The sequence below is a fragment of the Trematomus bernacchii genome, unplaced genomic scaffold, assembly GCF_902827165.1.
Source record: "Trematomus bernacchii unplaced genomic scaffold, fTreBer1.1, whole genome shotgun sequence".
Lineage (NCBI taxonomy): Eukaryota > Metazoa > Chordata > Actinopteri > Perciformes > Nototheniidae > Trematomus > Trematomus bernacchii.
In genome coordinates this window covers 7,311,778-7,338,386 of record NW_022987513.1, presented here as the reverse complement: position 1 = coordinate 7,338,386, position 26,609 = coordinate 7,311,778, and the positions used below count along the sequence as shown (strand labels likewise).

At 40.4% G+C, this 26,609-nt stretch overlaps 2 protein-coding genes across 4 annotated transcripts in view; both read right to left on the bottom strand.

Moving 5' to 3' along the window:
* Positions 1-901: 901 nt before the first annotated feature.
* ints2 (integrator complex subunit 2) lies at positions 902-18,124 on the bottom strand. 2 transcript variants are annotated; one of them, XM_034114059.1, is made up of 25 exons: positions 17,811-18,124; positions 16,725-17,033; positions 16,460-16,598; positions 16,117-16,219; positions 15,788-15,901; positions 14,853-14,983; positions 14,212-14,382; positions 13,001-13,221; positions 12,757-12,882; positions 12,493-12,564; positions 11,292-11,406; positions 10,761-10,829; positions 9,597-9,731; positions 9,323-9,499; positions 8,788-8,902; positions 7,977-8,081; positions 7,578-7,742; positions 6,318-6,519; positions 4,414-4,539; positions 4,125-4,326; positions 3,478-3,759; positions 2,791-2,898; positions 2,489-2,594; positions 2,014-2,190; positions 902-1,558 (listed from the first exon to the last, which is right to left on the bottom strand). In XM_034114059.1, the coding sequence occupies exons 2-25, from the start codon at positions 17,015-17,017 to the stop codon at positions 1,377-1,379; spliced, it is 3,636 nt and encodes a 1,211-aa protein (XP_033969950.1). In that variant the 5' UTR covers positions 17,018-17,033; positions 17,811-18,124; the 3' UTR covers positions 902-1,376. The 2 variants fall into 2 exon arrangements, with proteins under 2 accessions (XP_033969950.1, XP_033969957.1); XM_034114066.1 differs by having other exon boundaries at positions 1,377-1,558; positions 8,788-8,899.
* A 1,306-nt stretch (positions 18,125-19,430) lies between these two features.
* Positions 19,431-26,609, bottom strand: part of med13a (mediator complex subunit 13a) — a 77,399-nt gene continuing 70,220 nt past the window's right edge. For both annotated transcript variants that reach the window (XM_034112778.1, XM_034112787.1), the window contains 7 exons: positions 24,509-24,651; positions 24,228-24,386; positions 23,187-23,375; positions 22,461-22,603; positions 22,155-22,319; positions 20,824-20,924; positions 19,431-20,498 (listed from right to left, as the gene is read on the bottom strand). In XM_034112778.1, coding sequence (XP_033968669.1) covers positions 20,366-20,498; positions 20,824-20,924; positions 22,155-22,319; positions 22,461-22,603; positions 23,187-23,375; positions 24,228-24,386; positions 24,509-24,651 — 1,033 coding nt within the window. In that variant the 3' untranslated portion in view covers positions 19,431-20,365. The remainder of the gene's footprint in view (positions 20,499-20,823; positions 20,925-22,154; positions 22,320-22,460; positions 22,604-23,186; positions 23,376-24,227; positions 24,387-24,508; positions 24,652-26,609) is intronic.

Here is a 26,609-nt window from a genome sequence, read left to right as displayed (position 1 = left end):
GTAGGAAGTAGGGCTGCTCAATTAATCGTATTTTAATCGCAATTACGATTATGGCTTGCAACGATTACGAAAACAACGTAATCGAAATAAAACGATTATTTTTTTATTATTACTTTTCAGTTGAATTATACTTAAAGTTCAGGGTAATCAACTGTTAAAAACATACTGTTCAAAAAAAATTCTCCAATAAATTGATGTTTTCAAAGTAAATGGATAATCGTTTTTAATAATCGTGATATCAATTATGACCCAAATAATCGAGATTATGATTTTTGCCATAATCGAGCAGCCCTAGTAGGAAGTACCAGTTCATTCCTGTCGAAGTTCAATACTGCTGTTATTTAAGAGTCCAGTGTTTCCTACACAGTGTGACAGTCCTAGGTCATTCTTTTACCGATTAGTCTTTCAAATCAATCTTTTTTTGATTTAAGTGCTGCATGCAGTGACTGATTTGCTTTGCCACTCTTTGAACATTTATTGGAACTGAGCCTTGTAATGTTATCAATTGTACTTTTCCAAGTCAAAATATCAAAAAAAGGTCCATAAGCTCTTTTTACAGTAGTCATTTAAAAAAGGTACATATCTTGTATGTAACAGTCAGCAAGCGTGCTCAACACCATGTGTGTAAGCATAGCTTCAACCGCTGGTTTGGATACATTTTGCGTGGCTTTTCATTCATGCCTGCAGTCCTACAAAATGAAGGCCTTGTATACACCTTACATAATCAAATATAATTAAAGCTGCGAGACAAACTCATACAGAACAAAAGCTGTCGTTTGCACAACGAGTGGCCATGATGTGACGAGTCCTGGTGGACAAACACACATATAAAACGTCCTGATACCACACAAGATTTAGATTTCAGACTAAGGGTCAAATGGACTAACAAAGCAAATTCAACTCAACGTTTTTTTTGTTTTATTACAAACAAACACAGTACAAAAGCTCTACATATTATTTCATGGTAACATGTTCCTTTATTCCCCATTGCTGACTCACTTAAAGCTTAGAAAAATATGCCTAAAGGCGAATGAAATTGACTCATTTAACATTTTCAGTATTTTACTTTCTACAAATTGACAGAGCACATAAACATACATTTTCAAAATAAATTGCAAATCAGGATTTATTTACAGTGTGTGGAATAGTAGAAGATGGCTTTTTCAGTTCAGACTACAAAGAAATTGAATGGACAAACAATACATGTCCCGTCATGTGCACAGAATGAGACCCACAGTCGGTCTGAGTCCGCTAGTTGAAGAAGAATGGACGTGTGTGACAGTAGCCCTCTCAGGAGAATTCATGTCTTTCAGAGGCAGTTATCAGGGTTGTTCATTACAGTTCAGTCCCCTGCTCTTCCTCTAGCGTACCTGTGTCTATAGTCCATGCAGGGTGGAGGTGATGATGTCCATGAAGGTGGCCTCCACACAGTAGCAGAGCTGGACATCAGGGTCAGCTCCCCCCAGCTCCTCTGCCATCCTCTGGGGTAAAGTCAGTTTGGAGGCGCCTCCTCCTGGAGCCACAGCGCCCCGAGGCTTCTCCTTCAGATACTGCAGGCCTGAGGCAGGGACAGGACAAAATCCTTATTAATGTCATTATTACAACTCTGTTATCTCTCTAATGGTCACTGGTCATCTGTCTGCTATTCATTATTAAGCATCCACCTGATTAGGCTACAGAGATGTAGAATCTGGTGAGTACTACAAGTGCACACAAGAGGTTCATCGGCATTTGTAACGTTTTTAAAGCTCAAAATTCTAACATTCTTCAAGAGTGTGAAGGTGAACAAACAAAACATGTCCACACTATCAAAGCCTTTATCATGTAAACTGTTACTATAAATGCAATTGTGTAAAACGTGTTTAGAGGATTCCTTGATAACCATGCCAGTCAATATATACCGTCACTTGATGTTCAAGATAATGACAAATTAATCACTTTGAAAGCCTCAATTGAAATGTAAAGAGAGGCATTTGACACAGCGACTTGTTTAGTTATAAAGCCTGTACTTACGTGTGATGAGAGGGTCGATGTCCCTGGCTTTGGTGGCGACGTCGGAGGCACAGACCTGCCCCACCTGCACCAGCAGACCTGCGACATCATCGTAGAGCGGAGGGAAGGCCTGGCAGAAGGACACCAGGCACGGCAGGATGGGCATGAAGAAGGAGAAGCGCTTGGCCCGAGTCAGCACTAAAGGAACAAAACACGCTTACAGTACAACTGTGTGAACAGTAAACACAGCGGCTAATAGTCTGGTACACACTGTGCTCTTGTGTAACAGAGGGAGAAAGCTGCACTGACACCCAGAGACCAGATGGTGGCAGCCAAATATAGGGATACAAACACCAAGACATGCCGTTTCATGAAAAGCTGATATAATATGTACAGGCTGCATTGTGAGTCACAGGAAAGTGGGTACAAAGAGGTAAGGGCGCTACAACCAAAAGCATGAATTCATTGGATGCAGAGAGACGTTTCTCTTACTGACCTGTAAGCAGGGTGCCCATGACACTGATGGCCAGCCGGGCCACGCTGAGAGACTTGGGCAGCGCGTACTGCGTACACAAGTACGACAGCAACTGGATCGCAAAGATCTGTGAGGACACAAACCCATTCAGAACATCTGCACATTTTCATGTAGCGAATATACACTCAGCAGAAAGTACCTAATAGAGATAGTTAAAAAAACATGTGAGTTTAAGAGAGGCTCTGGCACGAGCCCAGGGCAAGTCTGGGATTTACAGCAAGGAAAGAGAGAAGAAATTGGAGGGGAGGTTGGGGGGGCCTCACCTGCTTCTCCAGCTGGGGCTGGGCCAGCAGCTCCGGGATGAAGTCCAGACAGATATGGATGGAGGGGATGCCTGCCACAGTCAGAGGCAGCAGAGCTTGAGGGTAACCCTGACAGAGAGAGGCACACAGACAGCAGACATAAATCTTCGCATAACAAAACAAGAATGATAAAGAAGGTTTACAAAGTCAGTTCATTCAAGTACTTGAATATTAAACATGTTTAAACAGCAGCTTCTGCTTGGCAGTGTGGACAGTGTGGACAGGGGGGGGGGGGGGGGGGATTAGCATAGCAGGGGGAGAGGATTGGTTTGATGAAGTCCACCATATGGCTGTCTGATACTGCATGGAGTGCTGCAGTCACTTACTGCTAATGCCACGGCACAATGTGATGATAACTAATGGGGTCAACATGACTCTGTGAATAACTAACTGACTCAAAGGTATTTTCAGAACTAAGGCAGGTCAACTATTTAAACAGGTATTTGCATGAGAACATTCTTTTCTTATGGCCATTTTTGAGGAAAGCAAGAGAATGTAGTCACACAGTCATGTCATTATTAAGGACTGTCATAAAGAGCCTGAGCAACACACTCTCTTTTATATGACTCTATATTTCTATCTGCCAGCCTTCCAACTGCCACAGTAACACAACAAATAATAAAACTTCATCTTCCTCCCATTTATTACCTGAAAGTGGACCAACTTGGCAATGTTGGGGTCAGCGATGAACATCTGATGCAGCAGACAGCAGATGAGACACTGCACCTCCCTCAAGTCACTGAGCAGGCCTCCCTCTGGCTCAGCGTCCTCCACGCCCCCCCTGGCCCGGGGCCCCAGGCTTCCCTGTTTCGATTTCCCTGGCACGGAGCCCCTAATGCTACTCAGCAGGCTCTCTGTGTTGGCCCCCAGCTGCTGCTCTTCGGAGGTTGGCAGGCACACCTCCAGGAGGAGCTGGACTGCTGCGCTGTCCTGGGGTTTTAGAGAAACAGGTGGTTATCATGGCAAGTGTGAATGGTCATCTTTCATACTTTACTCTTACATACTCATGCTTTACCAAACACTCAAACCAAAATACATTTTTCTTATGGGAATCTTATATTAACTCAACAATATCCGGAGAATAAATTCAAGACATTATCCAGAGTTTCTCTTTCACACATGTAGCGCACAACTGGAGATAGTCCATGTTCTTTGTAACTGGAAAAGGTCTGAAGATTGTCAGTTGGTAAGAGCTACAGGATGCATTCAACTCTGTTTGATTGGTGGGATCTCAATTACACATCCTCCCGGTGATGTGTAGATAATCTCAGACCTGCCGCTAGTGGTTCAATTACCTGCGCAGAGAGAAGGGCGTTCTTCAGCTCCTCCCTGGTGACCTCGGGTGTTTCTGGCTGTCCGGGCACCCCCAGGTTAGAGACCGTCTGGGTCTGCCGATCAAAGTCAGCCGTCTCCTTCAGGTGGCAGTGCAGGTAGGCTTTAGAGGCCAGCAGGTAGCCATTCAGCATGTGAAGGACAATGTCCATCAGAGGAGGACACCTGGCATGCACAAATAGACATTTAATGTTCCATAAACAGAAGCGTATATGGTTGCTTTATAGATATCCAAATATGTTCTTTAGTCACCTGTACACCCTTTGATCGCAGCGCAGCACGATGAGAGGGTCCACCATCAGGTCGTTCTGAGTGTACTTCTGCTGATGGAGCAGCTTTGCTGACGGTTGGAGGGCGTTCACTGTCATCACCCACAACCTGCAACACATCAGTTTTAGCTTTCTGGTTGAGTAATATAGTAAACCAAAAAAAAGAATCACTCAATTTCAAATTAAGATACGGTATCTAACATGAATTGAGTCTAACATATACAAAGAATATATCACATAATGAGACATTAGAGCACTTCAGAATCTGAATACTTTATCTCTAGGGGAGATTTGGTTTGGTGAGAGTTGCTCCATTTTAGGATAAAATAAACATACACTAAATAACTAAATTATAAAACACATAAGAAGTTAAAATATGCAATAAAAGATAAATAAACTAGAATAATAATATTTATATAAATATAAGAAGTTAAGGTACAAATGTGCACATTGTAAAAACTAAAATGAATATGTAAAAATGTGTGTATGCAATGTTGTATTAGCATTAACACAGATTTTCAGGGTAATAATCTTAATAATACTGTTGCTGGTGGAAAAAAATGAACATACTTATCCAGAAGAACTACTAAAACTAAACTAACCATAATCTAGACACATGTTTTTCTGAAATGGATTTGTTTTATTTTGGAGGAAAAACCCTTCAGTGAGGCTTTAATTCAGTTACCCACACATTAGCCTGCGGCGGGCATTTCCCCCTCATCTCTTATCAGACTGATGCTAAACTATAAACAGCAGGCGACTCTTGAAACTCAAAGCCTTCCTGCAGCTTGTACCCTGGCATCCATCAGTGGATCTGTGTGAAATGTGACACTGCTGCCCTCCTGCAGGGCTCACCAGAGCCCAGACCTCTGCAACATTCAACACTGTGACAGGGAGTGAGGAAGAGGAGAGGGAGGGGGCACCAACACCATACATCTCCCTCATGGACACTCTCCCTCACCCCTCCTGCCCTGAGCCCTTCTTGTTAGAGAACCCTGTTGGATCAATAGGATGTCTGCTCAGAGCTTTGGTGTCTGTGCTCCTGTGGGCCCGGGGCAGAGTGAGGGTCACCCCTTCTTCTGTCCGGAGGGTTGGCGCAGGCTGACAGAGTTGTTAAGCTCGATACCTCTGATCTATTCACACAATAATCATTGAGCAGGCAGCCTGGGGTTAAGGCCAACAACTCTTGTTCCACAGGTGTCCCTTTAATCCATTTACAGAGTCTCACAGCAGCTTTACACAGCCTTGGGGGAGATAACCCCAAGCCAAGAACCATTGACTGAAAATACCTACAGTTATAAATCTCACCAGGAGGAAATAATACCACTCTCTTACGATGCTGGTATTGTTATTATCTTGTGAGTCTGTGTGTGTCTTATCATGGCAACATGTTGCCTTCAAGTTCAAGGTTCAAGGCTTTTATTGGTCATACGAACATAGCTACAGTGTAGTTATGACGATGAAAATCTTAGGTCACAGGCTCCTCCAACAGCCTTTGAAGCAGGATGAGGTCACAACATTTAACGGGTGTGCAGTTGAGATTTTTGTATACTATTTCTCTCATCAAGTTCAGCAAAGATCCCAAATACTGATTCAAAGATTAGAAATGCAAGATACTTATTTGGACTGAAAACCCAAATGATGGCATTAATTAAAAAGGCATACCAATAAAGCCCTAAGGCAAAAAAGAATACACTATCAACTTGGCAAACTAAATGATTTGGGTTTTAAACAACCTTTAAACTTGCTCAACCTAATTGGCTCCACTTTCCAAATAACTGTGACGGATATTTCCCATGTGACATTCAGTGGTATTTTCACAAGAGGCTGTCACAGTAAGGTTTTCTATCCTTCGTCACAACATCTTCTCCTGTCCAGAGCACGTACCTGCGAGGCATCACAGTGTTGAGGCCCATCCAGAGCTTGTTGAGGGTCTGCAGTATTCTGCGAGGCACCGCGGGCTCCAGCAGCAGAGCCATGCTGTCTGTGAGGGCCTCTGCATAAGGGATGAGGTCTCCGGGGGAAAGCAGCGTTAGATGCTCCAGGATCCGCATCAGCCTCGGGCTGCTGGATGGTAACTTCTGGAAGGCTATGGGGGGAGGGACAGACCGCTAAATGAATCTTCAAATATGAACCCAATGTGCACTCCATGAAACCATAGGGATGGAAACCAAAAACCTCAAGAGCATCAATTAGACAGTAGCAACATCTGGCTATCACTTTTGTTTAAATGGGATTAGGGTTTATACTTAATGGTGGCGTAAGTAAATATATAAATCACAGAGTTATCATCCTTCAACATTAATTTACAAAAACTGTGAATCTGTGATGACACATGTCAAATCTACAGAATGACAAAAGGTAGGTCATTAACTAGAGGTTCAGTTCCACACCAATGCAATCACACCTTTTTTCCAAACTCTAATTTGAAACCTCTGTTCATTTCCTAACACAAAGCCCCAGGAGCTATTCTTCTATTCTTACCAGACGTTCCTTTTCATAATTAATCCATGAACTGTCTGTGTTGTCACCATTATTCTCAAGGTTCGTTAAGGTTGTAAAGCAGATATAATTATATATAATTACACAGTTGTGCGTGGTTGTATAAAAGAAAAATGAAATATCAATTTGTGAAGGTGGGTAAGGTGTATACATTAACCTGCATAATGGTGTGTGAAACTGATTATCTGTTACACTTTTGCATTTTTGGTCAAATCACTTCTTTTAAAGAAAGAAGAACAATAAACAGTTACAGCCCAATCCTCTTAACCTTTAAAGTAATAGCCTTTGAGATAAGATTTAAGGCAGATAATACCTGGAAATGTATGATATTGGCTCCTTGGTTTCTCATGTTAAATACTTTTCAAATGTTTCCAATTAACGTTGTTTTGTTTCTATTTACCTTATGCAAATATATAGGACAGATTTCATCACATTGCTAGGTCATTGAAGTAGAAACCTGTGGGGACTGACAACCAAAAGCGTATCTACAGCCGTGTATTGCTTAGCTTCCGGGCTGGTACCTCTGTCTGTTTCTCCAAACTGGGAGGATGACAACTGACATCTACTGTAGGGGTTTACACTTTCTACCTCATCTAACACCTTTAAGCTTCTAACCCCCCCCCCCCCCATTTCCCTCATCCTCACCTTGGTGGAGCTGGCTCTGAGTGTATCTGCAGGTATTGCTGGGGAGCATCATCTTCCTCAGCAGGGGCAGAGTGCCAGTCACCTCCTCTTCACACACCCAGTCCTCCACCAGACATAGGTGGGGGTAGTTTGTGGCCAGCAGCCTCAGCAGGGCCGAGTGCAGACCTGGGAACAGAGAGGAGGAAGAAAGTTGTTTGTAAGTTTATAACTAACAATCATTTGGTGTTTTTCTCATTTGTTTACAAGAAGAGATAATGTGCACAGAAAAATAAAACAAATATAGTTGAGGCAAACACAAACAGATTGGATGTTCTTTTAGGTGGAGTAGTGATATTTACTATGAGAATACCATATTAGTAAAGCAAAACAAACACATAGAAATGTAAGTCCTGGTCTCACCTCCCAGCTCCTGCTGCAGTCCCTGTGCCTGGGTAACCAAGTACTTAATGGGGATCTGGTCCATTAAGGCTGCCGAGTAGGACTTTGGTTTCCTCTGCATCATGGCTGAAAACAAGAGAGAAAAGGGGTGAGTGCAGCACATCATTATAACAGAGGAAATGGAGGAGATGATAACATAAAGCAAGAAAAGGACAAGACCGAGCATGAGTGTTATTATGCGGTGTGAGGACCCCAGAGCTGCTGCGTTAGAGGAGTGGAGGTGATTTTTCATTGACGTGGGTTCATTACCGCTGCTGATGGGCTTCATTACTCCTTTTTTGAAGGCAGCCGGAGCACTTAGGTAAACAACAGCAATTAAAGAGATGGGCAAAAACTCTCATAAATCTGGCCTAATGAAAGGCAAGAGGAGGGCTCGTCATGGGAGAGAATAAAGTCTGACTAGGCTAACTGCTAATGCTCCATCTAACCTACAGCTGTCCTAGTTAGCTCCATTCCCGCAGCCATTGTACTTGGCTCTTTGTCAGCCCTCCATTTATTCTCTATGAAGCAGCCAACATTCGGTGCCAAGAGAGAAAAGGATGAATGACTGCACATCCAGAGAGAGAGCATCCCCGACAACTTAACAGAGGACAAAAGCTGCCTTTCTCCTCTCACTGCCTGACAAATTCCCTCCATCTCACACACAATGCCTCCTTCAGCAGAAGAGATGACAAAGAATGCACTTTGGACAGACAGAAGAAGAGATAATACGAAATAGAAAGGAGCCAACAGCACAGTGTTACATGGACCATGGGTATTGTGTGGTACATACCCAGTTGCTTGGTGCTCGCCAACAGGTTCTCCTCATAGGACAGGATGTAGTAGAGGATAAGGAGTTGGGTGGTGATGGAGTAGCGCTGCCGTCCTCCTCGACTGCCCTCCCCCTGCTAACCAATGGAAAAAGAGAAGCAAAACAAGGTCTCAATCATTAGCGAATGTGGGGATGGATGCTTTCAAAAGATTCACAATATAAGAGTTTCCAGATTGATTGGAAAACAATACAACAATGGACATATTAGATATAGTAGTACCAATTATTGGTTTGGACTAATGGGTCTTTTGTGTTGTTTTATAATACACATTTAAAATATAGTTTATCTTTATAATACGTCCATTTAGCACAACAAGATTGGTTATTTTAAAGGCCTTTAGATTTAGGGAGGTGAAACGACCAATGACCTACTCTTTTGCAAATTGCTTTGCAAAAGAGTCAACAATCTAATACTAACTACTAAAGAGATAAATGTTGCCTTTCAACCAATAAAACACAAATGCTACTCTCCCGAGGAGCCCAGGGGTTAACTCACCCCAGCAGCGCTCTGGAAGACATTGAGGATCTCCTGCTCAGTGATTGGCTGGTTGGTGGCCTCTGGGTTGGCCTTGGATGCTGGAGTGAGGATGGAGTTAATGTAGGCGTCTATTAGTGGAATCAGTTGGGTGTGGATCGGGGTGGTTGTCTCACAGAGTTGACGATAGATCCAATCCTGGGAGATGCACACGAAGACAGTAAAGATGAGCAACATTAAAAACAGACCTAACAAACACTTATCAGCTAGTAGTCAATGAGTGCACATTGCCTACCTTGATGGACACTTTGTGCTTGGTGAAGGCTCGGCTCCGCAGCAGCTGGTAGATGCAGTGGATGGGGAGGAATCCTGTGATGGTGGCACTCAGGTTGTTGGTCACTGCGACCCTCACCGCGTGGGCTGTAACCACCTACACAACAGAACAAAGTTATCTAAACTGCAAAAATGGTAAACAGACAATGCACACAAAAAAAGTATGGTTAGTACAACACCATGATATAATTACAGTGTTTTATAGGGACATTTCATATCATTTTGTCAAGTTCTTTAATTAAAGCTTCTACATTTCGGAGCTTACAGTAGCTCTCCGTGACCCTCCATTATTATGTTTTGATGAGATAATAAGCCTCCACAATTAAACAAATTCAAATTTGAACATTAGAACTAACTGTGAGAAAATGTGCATAAGGATAATAATGTATGTAGTTGGCTGTACCGAATAGTTTCAAGCTTCATTCACAATGTTGACATTCAAATTGTAGCATTCTAACAAGTAAATATTCCACTGCTTCTCCTTTTTTCTTTGTGTCTTTTCTTTCTATTAAGACCCTATACTTCTGCACAGTTGCAGGTAAAGATAAGGCAGAATAAATATTCTTAGTATTATACTATTTGTACAATAATACTCAGTAGTGGTCGCATAGGATAGTTTTCAGACTTCTGTGATAAAATATTTACATAGGAGAGGGATGAGATTTCTTGAAGAACATAAACCACCTCTTTTACTCCACTGCCAAGTCTCAGACATGTCTAACTCCTGAGCTTTGAAAAGATTAAAAGTCATTTGTAAAATTCAACATTTTCTTATCTAACCAAATATTTGCTTCCAAATATATATATATATATATATATATATATATATATATATATATATATATATATATATATATATTTTTGGCCATTTTGTTGTTCAAAAACAACCTTTTGGCCATGGTCATGGCTCTTTGGAGTGTTGGAAAAACTTAAATACGTTTTTTTCAAAAGTGTTTATTAAACAAAAAAAGGCTAACTAATTTAACTTTGTTAGGATTAAGGATTTCATTGACAATTATTAATATTATTTTTTCCCCCTTTTTTTGGACATTGAGGTATTTCAATATACAAGCGGACTAACAAAACTTTATTCAATAAAAGCATCAAAACCAGCCATTGTATGTACCTGTTCTGTGAAGATCTCCTGTGTGAAGATAGTCTTCATCTTGCTTAGAGAGCTCGGCTTGATGGCAATCTGTAAAAAGTTGAACAATGACATAGAAAAAAGAAAATCAACAATGATGGCAACATGGGGGAAAACAACCTGCAGGCTACAGTGCTGCTATTTTCTAATTCCCTCCTTTCATATTTCATAAGAAAAATTCTACATTGCAGGCGCGACATTGAATCGAGAGGCTTGCCCTAGGGGTGGAAACAAACAGGCTCTAAATCCAATGACATTACACATCTTAGCGGAAAATACACAGAGACAGGGAAACTACTTAGCACACAGGCAGGAAACAATAGTGCACTTAATAAGTAATAAAGCAGCAAATTGGCCAGAGGGTATAGAGTGTCTTGGTAGATATTTGTATACTGTTTCATCAGTTTCAGTCTTTCTATGCACCCCTGCTGCAGAGGAGCCAGTCGCTGGTCAGCCAGACAGATGTATTGATCACTGCCTCCCTGCCTCCCTCCCTCCCACCTAGCACCTTACCTTCATCCCCAAAGTAGAGCACACCAACTCAATAATGGAGCTGAGCTGGTTGCTATGGAAATACATGGCAACCAGTAATAGCATCTCTCCAAAAGAAGCAGATACGCCCGCAGCACTGTAAGGAGGAGGACACAGATATGCATGCAAGGCAAGTGAGAGAAGATACTTAGACTTGTCGTTAATCCTGCCTTTTACAAGACTGAATTTTAATAAACTGATTATGCTAGTGGCACACGCACACACCTTCTATCAGCCCGCATCCCCTGAAGTCACTTTAGTCTGTGATGATTTATGCATTATGGAATAGAGTCGAACACTCGTATACACTGCTGCAGTTTTCATTTGCTGTTTCGACAGGCTATATAAACTTCATTTTAACATTCCAACAAAGAAAGGCTTTGCAGGGTTTATCTCTACCATTAAAAAAACAAGTACAGAGGGAACATTGACGTGTTCCAAATATTGGAAATAAACAAAGAACAATCCTATTTAAGTATGAATTCAGACATAAATGCCCCACATTTAACTAGTCAATTGAACTTCTATTGCTCCTTGTTTATTTTCTGAATATTGGTTTGGAGGTTCTCAATTAATTGTCCATAAACTCTAAAGCAGACCATACCAGTTTTAACTGTGTGCAAGAAAAGTTTCCAAATACTTTTATAATCAGATATTTACCAAAGACAACAACACAGTGCTTTGGCAAGGCTAAAAAGACAATATTATTTGGAATATCAGACAAAGTAAAACCCTGGAAATCTCACAATAAATTCTGACATTTCAGCACAAATGTTTTTTGCGTTATATTAAAAAAAATGAACAGTATAATCTAGGGTTGTGTTACGATTTCACAACTCCTTAAATTAGTAGAATATAAAGACACTTATTATTACTTAAAACCCTTTTCGCTGTTCTTCAAACTGCATGCACAACCCATATACACCGTCCAGAAATGTTAAGAAAGGTACTGCTTTTAAATATTCATTCTAACAATACTGAGCGCTACATTAAAGTGGTGTTAAAATATATGTACAAAATGTATCTATTATTCATATTTTCTAATAAAAGTTAAGAATTTAAAAACACACACACAGTAAAAAGTCAATCTTGCATAATTCAAGTAAATGTAAAATGGGCCGAAACCAAAAGCCAGCCTGATAATACCTCTTTATGACAGAAACTGTACAGAGATCCTCCTTACCTCTCAAAGTACTCCTCCTCTTTGATCATCCAGCTGAGCCACATGACCATCAGCTGCTCCTGCTCCGGAGTGCTGGACACAAACAAAGAGATGATAATGCTCACACTGCATATAACAAAGTGACAATATTCAAACCTCAAAGATGCAGAGTGGACTCAAGACTGCTGTTGGCTGACTAGGGTGTGTGATCCCAACCAACTGTACATGTGGCTGACAAATAAAACCACTACTTCTAAAAGTGTGAGTCAATGAGGCTTTATGTACCTGACCAGAGTAGGGAAGGCCAGCAGCTTGCAGAAGGACAGAGAGACAAAGCGGACTCCGGCAGGAGTGGCTGGGGGCCGGCTGGTCATCAACTGCAAGAGCTGCTCTGCCTCTTCATCTGTGGGTCTGTAGAGCGATCACAGTGAGTTTATTATCTTGAAGATGTTAACTTTTCAGAACAAAACCAATACTTTAAAAAGATTGTGGAACAAATGGTGAGGGGAACTACATCTTTATGACCTACCTGAGGCCCGCGATGCCCATGAGGGCGCAGTACAGTCGCAGCAGAGCGCTGGCCTTCACCACATGCTCCTCTCTGAGGCCGGAGTACCCTGAGCCGGGCTCCTCCTCCATGCCACTGTTGTTGGGCACGTGGGTGCTCCGTGAGCGCGGCAGGATGGCAACCAGCTCCAGCAGCAGCTGTCTGCGCATCTGCCACAGCACCGAGCTGCTCTCTCTCTTCCTCTGGCAGAACAGGGAGGAGGACATGGACATGGTCAGGATTTATACCAAATGCCTACACTAAGGCTCCTGCAGTTATTTATTTATTTTGTTACGATAATTGACAAACAATAGATTAACAATATTGTGGACAGGCAATTTTCTGTAAATCAAAGATTTGTCTTTTACATGTTCTAGTGAACAAATCAGGAAAAGCTTAATATGCACACACATACAGAGATAATGTGGTTAAATAATAATAATAATAATACAAAAAACAATTATTTAACAGAGAAAGTGTGTTTGTTAAAAAGTATCCATCGGTTTAAATAAGCTGCCAGGATTGTCAGCGGATTGAAAGATATATAAAACCATTTAAATATTCTGTAACATTTTTAAATGTTGGCCTAAATATAGGAACATTGAACTTAAAGCATGAGAATTAGGAGAGGATGAAACAGTATGGGGTATGACTTAATACAATTGTCCCTTGCTGGAATGGGCAATGCACTGAGTCAATGAGGGTCATTACAAGAATAGAAAGACACATTTGTGTGTAAGAATGTGTCCATAGAATTTACAATCAGGGTAATTAGGATGATGACACGCACATATGAAAGCGGGGCTTATTCTGGACTGACGTGATGCTACTCCTAATACATTAATACCTTGTTCTGAATATCTAATCAAAGTTGATAAATCATGTAAACATGAACTAGTTTAACCCCATTTCATCCAGTAGACTCAGATAAGCTGCTGGCTCCGACATGGTGAGATTGTTGTAACATGCTCCATAAGTACAGCTCAACATCTTGTCTTGTCAGCTTACACACAGTTCCTCTGCTCAACATGATGAGACAATGATTACACATTTAAGCATAACAGATAGGATCTTGCTGCATTACAATCTCCTATATGTTAAACTACTGACCTATATCTGAACCCAGTGTTGTGTCTACTAGTGTTTTTGTGCGCCCAAAACTGCATTAGATGGAATACAGAATAAAGCCTCACCTGTTGCCCATTTCGAATGAACATGCTGAACCAGGTACGGACTTTGCTGTTGGTACCCAGCAGGAGACCGCTGACGTAAGAGACGAGGGGACTGACCGCCTCATCTGGAGTATCTGGTCTGTAGTCCAGAGTCAGAGCCACTCCCAGGCCAGGCAGGTGGCACTCCTCCACCTGGAAATACACACAGTCAATTACATTATTATACTAGTAAATGATTCTCAAGGCTTACGTTTTGTTTAAAAAAGGAGGGAAAAAAAAAAAATACTTTACTCTGAAAATGAGTGATGTTAATATATTTTGCAGTACAACTCAATGATAATTGTTTATATCTTCTTATATATATTTTTTTTGTTTTGTTTTTGTTATTTGATTAACAAATTGGATCTTATGTGTATATGTCTTATTATATGTCTTGACTGCCTGCCTGCTGTTCTTTGTATGTATCCAGGTTTCTGCAATTAATTGAAAAATTATAAAACAAACATCTGGTAAGAATTATGTTTTGACATGAAAGCACACAAACACAACAAAAATAATTGTTCTAAGAAGTATTACTTTTTGAAAAAGATAAACTCTAGGAGGCAATGGATTAGGATTCAGGAGGTAGGGAGCCCAGTGATTATATTAATAGCGTTACTGACCACCATGGCTCTGATGTTGAGGGCCTGCGAGGGGTTCATCTGACAGAGCTGCCTGAGGGCTTCAGTCCTGCGCCGACCACCCACACTCTCCTCATCCTGACGCTCTCCATTCTTGATCAAACCTCGACAAACTGCAAAGGCAGACATGCACATCTCAATTAACAAGCAGCTCAGAACATCCTTGAAATAGAAAATGTTTTAATGTCATTGCCAAGTCACGTTCCTCCATAATTACCCTAAACTTTAAAATCATGACTTGTTTATTTGCCTGTAAATAAGATTTAACAGCCATCATAAGACCTCTCACTAGTTCTTTGCACTTGTCCACAGATGACAGTTTAAAACAAACGGCTTATGGTTGGCAGAGACTATGGAATGAAATACAATTATATTAGTTTCCATTTCTGCCACTTGTGGATTATTTCATATGCTATAAAAAGGAGCCAGCGTAGTAAGGTGTGGTTACCAGCTGTCTACCTGACAGGCCTTGATGAAACAAAGCCAAAAAGATTAATGTGACCGCTTTGTAACACACACAAAAAGCTATGGACTTAAGCCTGACTCTCTGTGTGATAAGGCACTGGAGTTGGCGGGTGTTTTATTATAATGCGTCTCTCAAAGCACACTGTGAGCCAAAGCAGACAATAATGTTTATCATCATTTTAACACAAACACACACACAGCCTGGGGCCTGGCTAGAAATAGAGGATAAAAGGCTAAACCCAGAAAGAAAACATGTGATGTCAACTAAATAGCAATCTGCATATATTTATAATGAAGCTATCACAGAAAGCTTCAAATGTAATTGTAAGTAAAGCCATAATTCTGCCACAGCAGGCACACTACCTAACCATATGAAAATTGTGCTGGCAATTAAACAGCCACTCTATTTCACACTTTTCAACTGACACAATAATGTGAGACAGATGCATTACCTTCATTGAAGCTGTCGGGGACATTGGCAACCAACAGACACAGAAACCAGTCTCCATTGCGGACATGAAGCAAAGCCTCTGCCACATCCACAATGGGGAGCAAGGAAGGCAGTTCTAGAAAAAAAAAAATTAAAACAGACAAAAATGTATCACATACACACACAATCAATCAGGCGAGGTATTTTCAGGCTGGTTTTACAAAATATTAGGTTGTTTTTCCAAATATGTTTGTACAGTATATATTTACAAACGTCATTGTATTTAGCAACATAAAAGTTCCACAAAAAATGTAGGTAAAACTAGTAAGAAGATGAAAATAAGTTTGTTACCTGCTTGTAAAATGCAGAGGACATCAGCTACCTCGTCCAAGTAAACAGGGCTTTCAAAGAGTTCAGACGACTTTAAGAAAAACTCTCCATTCGAGTCTACCACCTGAAAAACAACAAGGGGACAGAAAACAGTCAGTGTGGATGAATAATTTGTGTAATCTTATTCGATGAAGATGCAAGTATTAATTATCTAATCTTTTGATTTGATTGCAATTCATACTTTTTTTTAATTAATTATGTAATGATTTTATCAGCAAATAAACTATTTTTATCATCTTATTTATCATTCAAGCTAACTTTATGTTGTTCATGTTGTCAATGAGTCATGTGCGGACCTTATTACCTTATTCATGATAGCCAACAGCTCACTGAGGGTCAGACGGAGTCTCCTGAGGGGATCACTGTGTTCAAACTCCAGGGTCAGGCCATGCTGTAGCTGTGACACCAGGATGCTCTCTCCATTAGAGCCACCTGCTTTATGCCTGGAAGAAAAGACAGCACATTATGTATACTGCTAAAAAAAGTTTTATGAAGACACAGATGCAGTTAATCTAAAAAATAACCAGACTTTAGTAATAATCATATCACCACATGTAAGTTAGATATACCTAAGCTGCTGCTCCTTTCGTGCATCCTGCTCCAAGGCATGAAAGTCAACAGACAGAAGTGCTACTATGGAGTTGACAGCTTCCACTCCAGAGAGCAGGCGGAGGATAAGCTTCTTGTCCTGTGCCCAGGACTGGCTCTGATCAGCTGGAGCACACAGAGCCATCCTCACCAGGCAGGGCAGCAGCAGCCTCAGCTCAGGGTCACTGAGGGCAGCCAGCCGAGACACATCCACCTTCTGCATTGCTTCAAAAGCATAAGAGCTGACAAATTGCAGCCCTGCACTGTCTGCCATCTCTATGCAACGTAGCCTTGAAGGAAATGACAAACAGACAATTTAGAGCAAATTAAGATGTCATCTGAAAGCAAATACAGTGGACAGTCATCTAGTCTGGGCATTTTGACTTTTAACAACTAAAACTATATAAAACCAGACATTCAGGGTAGCTTACAGCTGGCAGAAGAGGCTGGGTAAAGTTACATTGTCAAAAGTACCAATGCATTAATTTCTCGTTTAGCTAACGTTAGTAAATATTACAATTATAATTCATGTGTAGTCGATCAAAAATGATTAAAAAGTCGTTCCAGTAATTGATAACAGAGTAAGAATATATTGATACGCACACCAAAGAAGCTCCCTACTGAATGTTGCTGTCTAACGTTTCGTGACAATTGTAATATCAGTATAACTTTGCTAACAAAGTATAAGCTGGCTATCACAGATGACTTACCGCAATGTTGATGGTGCTCATGCTAGCTTGTACTTGGAAGGTTACATATCGTTAACTTTAACTGAAGTGGGATTTGTTTGCGCCAATACAAGACATTATTCTGATTCATGTGTAGCACTTGTACATGTTTAATATAAATATTTACAGCACAAGTAATATAGTAAAATACAGCCAACTTCAATTATTATGCTAACTAGCAGTAGCTAAGACTCATTCACTATCCCATTGAGCGACTCTTAGCATGCTACTAGCCTGCTAACAGCTAGGCTAACTTGTCAGGCTCGCGTGTGCCGACTGGTCCCTCTCTACATTTTAAACATTCAATTAAAATACAACAGTCAGACACAACCATCTTACCTCTTCTATTAAGATGAAAATGTGTCTTTAAACAAGAAATGTCACCATCTAGGCCTTCAGACCTCGGACTCTGTTGTGTACCGTCAGCCTTAAACGCTATGGGGGGAGTCCACAGCCAGTGACAGAGAAAGAAGCTCGTCTTAGCTGTTCCGGTAGGTTTGTTGAAACGTCTTAGTATTTGTATTTGTAACGCTCTGTCTGTTATTGTTTCCACATATCCACTTGGAAATTATCTCTATCTACAGCGATCTCTATGTCAGTGAGGTAGCCGGTGTTTTCAGCCCCGTAGAGCAGAGCTAACTGCCCGTATCACTGACAGAGAGCGGAGGCAGGACCACACTCCGGTCCTTACTGCAGATCAACATGTGCTGGGCAATATTGACACCATTAATGATTATGGAGTTTATCTTATTTCCAATATTTCATTTGCAGAACAAAGCAGTTGTTGAGTTGTTCGGCTTCTTGGATAAGGCAACAATCTCCTTATAGTCATACTTTGTGTGTAGACCTCACACAATAGTATCAATATAACAAAACTTATCAATCTATTCCCCAAGTTCTGGTGGCAGATTTGCTTGATATCCATATGATAAAGTTGCAGACATTGATATGTTAAAATATACAATAAACACACCTCATTATGAATGTGTTGCTTTCTAAAAAAAAAGTTATAAATTACACCATATTAAGATTGATTATAACATGGAATACTTGGTTTTAGAGGCAAAACAAACATCCCAAGTAACGATATGTAACATTTTAGAATTCTGTAGACTATTACCTACCCAGTCACTGACATTCAGTGTGAATTCCACTACATTTCCAAAGGCACATTGACAGCAGTTGCTGAGGGATAGGCTACAGGAAAACAGAGCAGGACCTCTGTGTATTCAAAGGCTGCTGACAGACAGGAAAAATGCAGACAATTCTCAAAAAAAATGAATTGCCAGCTGCTACTGCAACACCTCAGGGCAATTCAGCAATTTACAAGTCAGAGTTTTGACTCAATTTATTATGCAGGGTAATCCCAGTGCCTTTTCCACTAGTGCTGTAACGGGTTAGATCTACTTTATAGTAGCCTAGTTTAGTAGAAGCATATGGCCAGGCTACTCTGCATCTAACCACGATTTCCCAAAAACAAAACATGGCACTATACTAAAAATATTTTTCTTAGGGTTTTATGAAATAATGAATGTATTTATACACTCAACGAAAGACCACATACATATTGAAGGTCATATAATTAAGCAAGCAAAACTTGGTAAATTTGCATGGTTAACGGCAATACCAAAGTATAGTTTTCCTCTGAACAGACGTTCCTCTGTGCAAACAGTGCATATCTACTGGGCAGCCATCCATATCCGGTTACAGTTCATTCACACCACACATTTACTTTCACAATGAAGTAAAATGGGACTGGTCTAAATGTATCTATAACACTGGAGAGAACACTGCCCTTCTGCCATGTGCTCTCATTTTCCTTCCTATAAAAAGTCAAACCTGAGGTCAGCTACGTCCAAGAGGTACCAATACTTCTCCTTCCGCTCCACAATTGGTGTCCTTGTCCAAGTCCACATCACAGTCCCCCTCCCCAAAGCAATAATCACAAGCACAGGTAAATAAGTTGACACACTTTATTCCTAAAACAGAAGCCACACCACCAACTGCTGGCATGGCATTCATATATAATTATTTATATATATTGCCGTTTGGTTTTGTGTCTAAATGTGTGGTATAAAATACTATATACAACAATGTACCTCTTTATTTGAACACAGTGAAGTTCATTGCTGTACAAGTCCTCTGTAGCTACAGCTTTGCTGTAAGTCCTTCATGCTTAAAGGCATGAAACATAATTCTCCATTCTTAATTCATCTGTACATTGCGGCAATACAAATATTCTGTCTTCATTACAAAAAATAATACTCTAAAAGCGACCTACTGGGACTTTATTTCATTTTCATGAGATTTTTGTCCTGGTTGTTTTTTTAATTAAGACGATTACATATATCTTAGACCAATTGCTTTAAAGCAGGAAGGTGATATAAACCTTCTCCATTTTTTATATATAAAAGAGGTTGGGAAATAAGACAAATTATACATTTAAAAACTTACAATAAATAAGATAGATGCAAGCATTTAATTTGGATACTATTTCACCCAAAAGGAATACAAAGGAATTTCAGATCTTAAAAAAAAAAGATCCATTCATGAGTTTTTTCCTTGATCAAATATGTCCCTTTTCTTCCAATAACTTTACAGATAGACTTGTCTCTTCAAATACAGACTGGCCAGTGACTGTGCTGCCATGCTACATACCATGACAACCATCTGTCATTCTTTCACGTTCAATAATTGCGACTCTTGCTTCTTTATTCCCTTGTCTGTGTGTGCATGTCTTTGATTCACAGGGACAGGACTTTTTCAGCAGGAACAGCTGACATCTTGGTGCGGGATCCAGCTCCGTACGCTGCTCAGGTTCTTTCTTCAGTCTTGAAGTCTTCTTCTTTGAAATGTTTCTATTATCTATTTCCCCCCCTGTAACTGGCTGTTGGCTACAACATGTTCATGATGAAGTTGTACATCTGGTTGAGCACCACAAAGTTAATGGGTAGACATGATCGTCGGTCCTGCGTGGCCGGGTCACACGTCAGCCAGGAGAGGGCGTTGTACTGCTCCAGCACAAATCTGTTCAGACGCACAGATGGAATGCAGTTAGTATTTCATTTGGAGATGTAATGGGATGACACACAGGGTTTAAAAAAAGTCATATATATATATATATATATAGAACAAAAGTGTTTATTGTTCTAAATCATCCATCCTAGGCTATAATAAAGAAAATGCATAAGAAACTAAGTGCACATCCAGCATTTAAAGCTGTTTCAAACATGTTTAGCTCTTGTACATCGTCATGATTTGTATCAAAAAATACTATTTTAGTCTGTATAGAATCCCCTTGAAAGCACGGTCAGCAGGTGTTAACTTGACATTAGCGGAGTGTGTTGTTTACCTGAGTACATCTGAGGTCTGATTGGAGTCGAGGGGGTGGGAGTGTTTGCTGTGCAGTAGTTCATCTGATTGCACTGAAGACACATGGAGGTGCAAAGAGGCCTGAGAGAGGGAGCACAGAGAGAGAGGTGGTGTCAATGGCGTTATAATGAAGTTATTAACCTTTTTTATTACATCTCATCTAAATAATTAGAGCCCTTTTCACAGAGCAGTGAGGCTGGAGCTCATTTCAGAGCCAAGGGTGATCAGTGCAAATCAAAATGAGAGTTTATGCTGAGGTGTTGGGTTACCACTGGGTTTATAAAGGAGAGTTTATTTCATAGGGACTTGCATTCTATACTATTTCTTATAGTAGAAATATTGTATATAAATAATCTATACATTTCCTCATAACATTATTTTTCTGTATTCACACTAATTAAACAAACACAATGTAACTTATTGATAAGTTCGCTTTTAGAAGTGCTGATAGGCGGATTGTATTTAATTTGGATATAGCCAGGCTAACTGTTTTCCACAGTCTTTATGCTAAGCTAATCATATGGCAGCGATAGCTTTATATTCAATGGACAGATATGAGAGGTATCAATCTTCTGATCTTACTTTAATCAGAAAAGCAAATTTTGAGCTATACCTAGGAAAAGTAATTATTATCTCTGCAGTATTTATTGGTCCACTAAGGACCCGTAAGCTTCTTTAAATGTTCCGCTAAAGACACTTTAACCAGTCATAGTACATTAGTTAGTCTCAATCACAGTAAAATGTATCATTTTGGTATGTATTCCATTTAGACTGGTTCGTTTTCCCACAGCACATATGTGAGCAGACCAAATACATCTTTGATTAAATAACTGATTCAATTATGTTGCTGAATGGTGCGTACAAAAAGGTCAGGGCGAGAGTTGAATTTGCTAATGACTTTTTAAGTGTCACATTTGTTGTGGACATATTCTGTGGTCTTCGGCCCCAAGATCAAGCAAACACCGGACTCCGGACCAGAACTCAGTCCTCTTCAAAAGCTCCTAATCTTTGCATTTTGGTTCAAGTCTGATAATTGACTCGCTGCAATAAAACCACACTATGGATCGAGACCACCTCTTGCAAGTTATCTTATTCCGCCCAGAGTACAATTACTATGTTTTCCACTGCCCTAACAAAATGCACCGGGGCTTTAACTACATTAGAGCTTTATAAAAAACATACTAAACGCTTGTCAAAGTGCCCTAAACAGTGATTAGTTTCATTAGTTTCTCACAAAGCACTTGTGTTAAAAGGCAGAGCTAAGAACAACCTATTATTAAAAACATCAGTGAGAGGAGAAGCAGCGGGTACCTTGAGGAAGAGTGGACACTGGTTCTGGGCTTGCGGACAGGCTGACCAGAACCAGTCAGGTAGGGGGCCGGCTTTAGCCGTGGAGACAAAGTAGCCAAGTGCCAGGGGCTGCTGCAGGAGGTTAGGAACTTCTTCATGAGACTCCATACGGTCTGTACTCTGGCCCTGCAGCAAGATACAAACTCAAGGTTAGCTTTGTTTCAATGTGTCATGACATGGGACATAAAACCGAAGCTTCTTTCAATAGTGCAAGGTATAAGTATATGGTACACACTATGGTCTGTGTGCATGTACAAATGGATTTACCTTACTGCCATCACCCCCGTGATGGTAATGAGAGCCGGGGGAGTGAACTGGTGATGTGTTGGGCGAGATGTTGATGATGTCCGGGTCCACAAACTCATTCTCCTGATCCAGCAGGTCAAAGATCCCGATAGCATCAGGCCCATCTGCGGAAATCAGGATAATTATTCAACAGGTCTGTGGGTGATAACCTTTTATTATTTGTTTTACTTATACACCCTCTTAGTCCTGGAAAAGCATCTAAATAGTCCTTAGTTCTTATCATTATGTTTTTAGCTAAAATAACATGTATTTCTTTCTGTGGCAATAAACAATAAACAATATAATCATATAATCATTATGCAATACACAGCCAACATCCATATTATATGGATGCCGATGTGTGGATAATTGATCTATTTACTGATTAAGGAATGTAGGGGACCGCTCTTCGGACTTCTTTCAATACATATATTTGCATAAAGGAAACAAGCTGAAGATGCTTGAGGGTATTGCATATGCATTAATTATGAAGTCACACACTACTATAGAATAGACTCTTAGTATACTGGAAAAGTAAACAGTAAGGGTTAGTAAGCAAACAGTGCATTTTAAAAGGGAAAACACAGGAATTTAAAAATGTCCCGATAAAAATCTGTTTAATGTCCAGCAATTAGATGAGCCACACTGTGTTAAAACACAAGAGAATCCTAGGGAAGTAGCACAGGATAGATGAAGGAGCTGACTGACCAGGGTTGGCGTTTAGGATGTCAATGTTGGGGTCGATGTTGGTGTAATTGGAGCTGGCCACTTGGACGAAGGCGGATGTGGGGAAGACGAGGATGTGGGTGCAAGAGGTGTCCTGGGGGGTGCTCAGCTGGGACGTCTGCATGTTTAAGGTGGTGCTGCGGCCAAACACTGAGCCCGTCGACACCGAGTCTGATGGGAGGCACAGATGAAGGAGAGAGAAATGGATCAATTAACAGTGCAGCTCAGAAGGATCTTTAGTCTTCTAAATTATGTTCTTTTTTCATTAATAGGAAGGCTTTAAAAAAGATATATACAGTATAATATATGACCAGAATTTCTCCCATTTGTCAAGGATATTGACAGCTTGTTTCTAACAGAAACCATGGTCCTTTCACTGATTTTAATTTAGTTGATTTTATAGAAACATACTTATATTAAAAACAAAGTGTTTGGGAGAGAACGGGATTTAGTGTTTGCGGGCCATTTACATGTACAAAAACCAAATAACATACAGGAAAGGCAAAACCCCAAAAAGCACAATAGGGACCCTTTAAGTCTTGTTCCAAAAACTCTCTTAAATGTATGTCAAGCTATTTAACTGTGATAAAAAATTGCAATTTGAGGATAACACTGTTTTAGTAATCTCTTTCAGCTTTTTACAAATAAAAGAAGATGTCCTCGGCTCAGCATCGCTCAACACAGTCTTGGTATGACGCACTGACAACCCCCCACTCCTTTCCCAAAATAAACCCATCGATCTGTCTCTCCATCACACCGCATTGAGATCAATGGGCATCTGAGAGACAGTGCTTTATGAGCAAAAGGTACATGATCTCCCCTGCCATCAATCTGCTCCGGACAAGGAGGGGACACGCATTGTGATATGCTGCAGCCATCCATCACGCCCCGCACTCACACAGTCAGACATGAACACACCTCTCACTGCCTCTCTTGGAGGAGTAATGCGACTCAGATGAGAAGTGTGCGTTAAAACACACAGTAAGAGTATTTATGATCTTTGTCAATGTGCACACAATTTACCTGGCATGATGATAAATGATCCCTGGGGCTCCATGGCAACTAAGCAAACGCTGAGGATGCTGGGAGTATCTGAGGCCGAGATGCCACACATTCGACACATTTCCTTCAGACGGCGACTCAGGGACTGGAGGTTCCTTCTGCTCAGCAGAATACTCCAGTCTGGAGAATGAAGAGAGGAGAGGAATGAACATGTTGTACGAAAAACACTTGAATGCTAAAAGTATTTCAGCAGGATTATATTTAGCTTCTGAAGCATTTTATATTAACCTAGTCCTCCTTACCCTTTAACTCTCCGTGTCCTATCCTGCCCAGTCGACCAATCACCACCCTCCAGGGGACTGATGTCATCTGCACCAGTCCCAAGCACCAATCCCACAGCTTCTGAAGGCCCAGCCTCCGAACAGACCCTTTTTTCCTCCGCGCCCTGCGAAACACACATTGATTCACATGTCACAACCACTTTTCAGTAATCACAAAAAACATTATGCTTGGTTTTTTGATAGGAAATCATTCAATCTAAATCATTGTCCAAATAAAAACTCTTATTGTTTTCGGAAGTTCGATTGATTTTCAAGATAATCGAGCAAATAGGTAGAAACTTACCATGTATCGAAATCAAACATCGCACTGAGGGGCACTGCCTTTGCATAATCAGATTTTTCATATAGGGCCCTCAAGCATTGGAATATGCTTCCAGCTAAGCTTAAAACATGCACAGACTTTTAGTCTTTTTCCCATGGTGCAAAGAAATGGTTATTGAGCAACCAGTCTTTTCAACATTAACTAGTGTAATAGTCATTTTGTAAAGTTAAGCTGTTATTTGAATGCTATGTGTGTACCTGCCAATGGCTGCAGATGGAATAGCTACAATTGGAATCATCTCTTCTCTTTTTGAGATAAATACATTTGTATGTAGAGTTTGGCTGTGAATCTATAGAGCTGCTTTAACATTGTGCTGACAGCTGTGTGCCGTATCTCTCAAGGCTGATTTACACTCAAGTGAAAAGTGTCATTTGACAGCTAGCATGCTACTGTATAAATTGATGCAAAAATCACGGTTTTGATTTCAAGCAGACACATTTCAAATGTGGGTAACAGCTGCCGTGCACCTTTTGTAAGGTCACAGATATCTGTTATGCAGCTGTGACTGGATGTGAGATATTCACAGAGACAAGTGCACCAGTCAGGTGTACATGTGCAACACTGGTGTGAGTGTTACATTGTTCAGACAAGTGTGATGGACTACATTTTTTAAATAAATTACTGCACTACGAATAAAAACACCGCTTTCTGTCAGCTGACATGTTTGTTACACGAAAGTAATTCATGCAATAAGTCGAGGGGCCGTGGTTTACAGAGATTTAAAAAAAGCTTAAGGACATTGTTAGACAGGAGTGGGTTCTAAATATACTGTAGCTGGTAGTGTTTCATAAATTAAACACAACAACAATTTACTGACAAGAAGCAATGATTATTCCGCTACGCAATGTAGTTTGGCAGCGATATTTAACTTTTTGGTTGAGTATCACCATTCATTTTTACAACTGCTGGAGTTGTGTTCAATAATGTTAGCACTCTTCTTTATTTTTCTTAAATATTAGCAGATTTAATACCATATTCTCGTGCTTGTTAAGCACTGCACATAGCCAAACCTAACCGCTGAAACCATCGGGTCCAGTTTTTCATTTGGCATTAAACTGGAAAAGACAGTGGTTTAATTTCGTTTTGGTCAATCATTCACTGGATCTTTCGCAGCACACTGAGTCAAAACAAAAGAAACAGCAACAGAACAGATATTCAGTTAAGCCTGAAGAGCTATGGGATCACAATTTGTAAATACCTTTAAACTAAATTTAGACACCTATCTTTTTACCATAGCATTCTCCTAATCAGGGATGCAAACTCATCAGGTATGAAAAAGGTGACAAGGATCCGAGCCCCCCGACCCCACGGAATATCGGCTTTAAAATGAGGAATAACAGAGGATTTTAGCAGTCAGAACAACTAAAGCAGTTAATAATAACAGAAACGCCAAAGAGTCACATCTAATAGAAATATATAAAAGCATTTATTTTAATTGTGTAGCAGTCAGTTTATAATTTTGGCAGCACTGTTGAGCATTTTGAAAATGTATTTTCATGCCTCTGTGCAAGGCTTAGTCTTTCTATCTTTATAGCCACTGGTGTAAAGTAACTTCAGTAAGTTCATAAACTCAAGTACTATACTTGGGTACAATTTTGAGATACTTGTACTTTATTTAAGTATTTCAATGTTTTGCTACTTTGTTCTTCTTCTCCACTACAGTTCAGAGGTAAATGGTGTACTTTTACTCCACTACATGTATTTAATACCTTTAGTTACTTTACAGATCTGGATGAATGA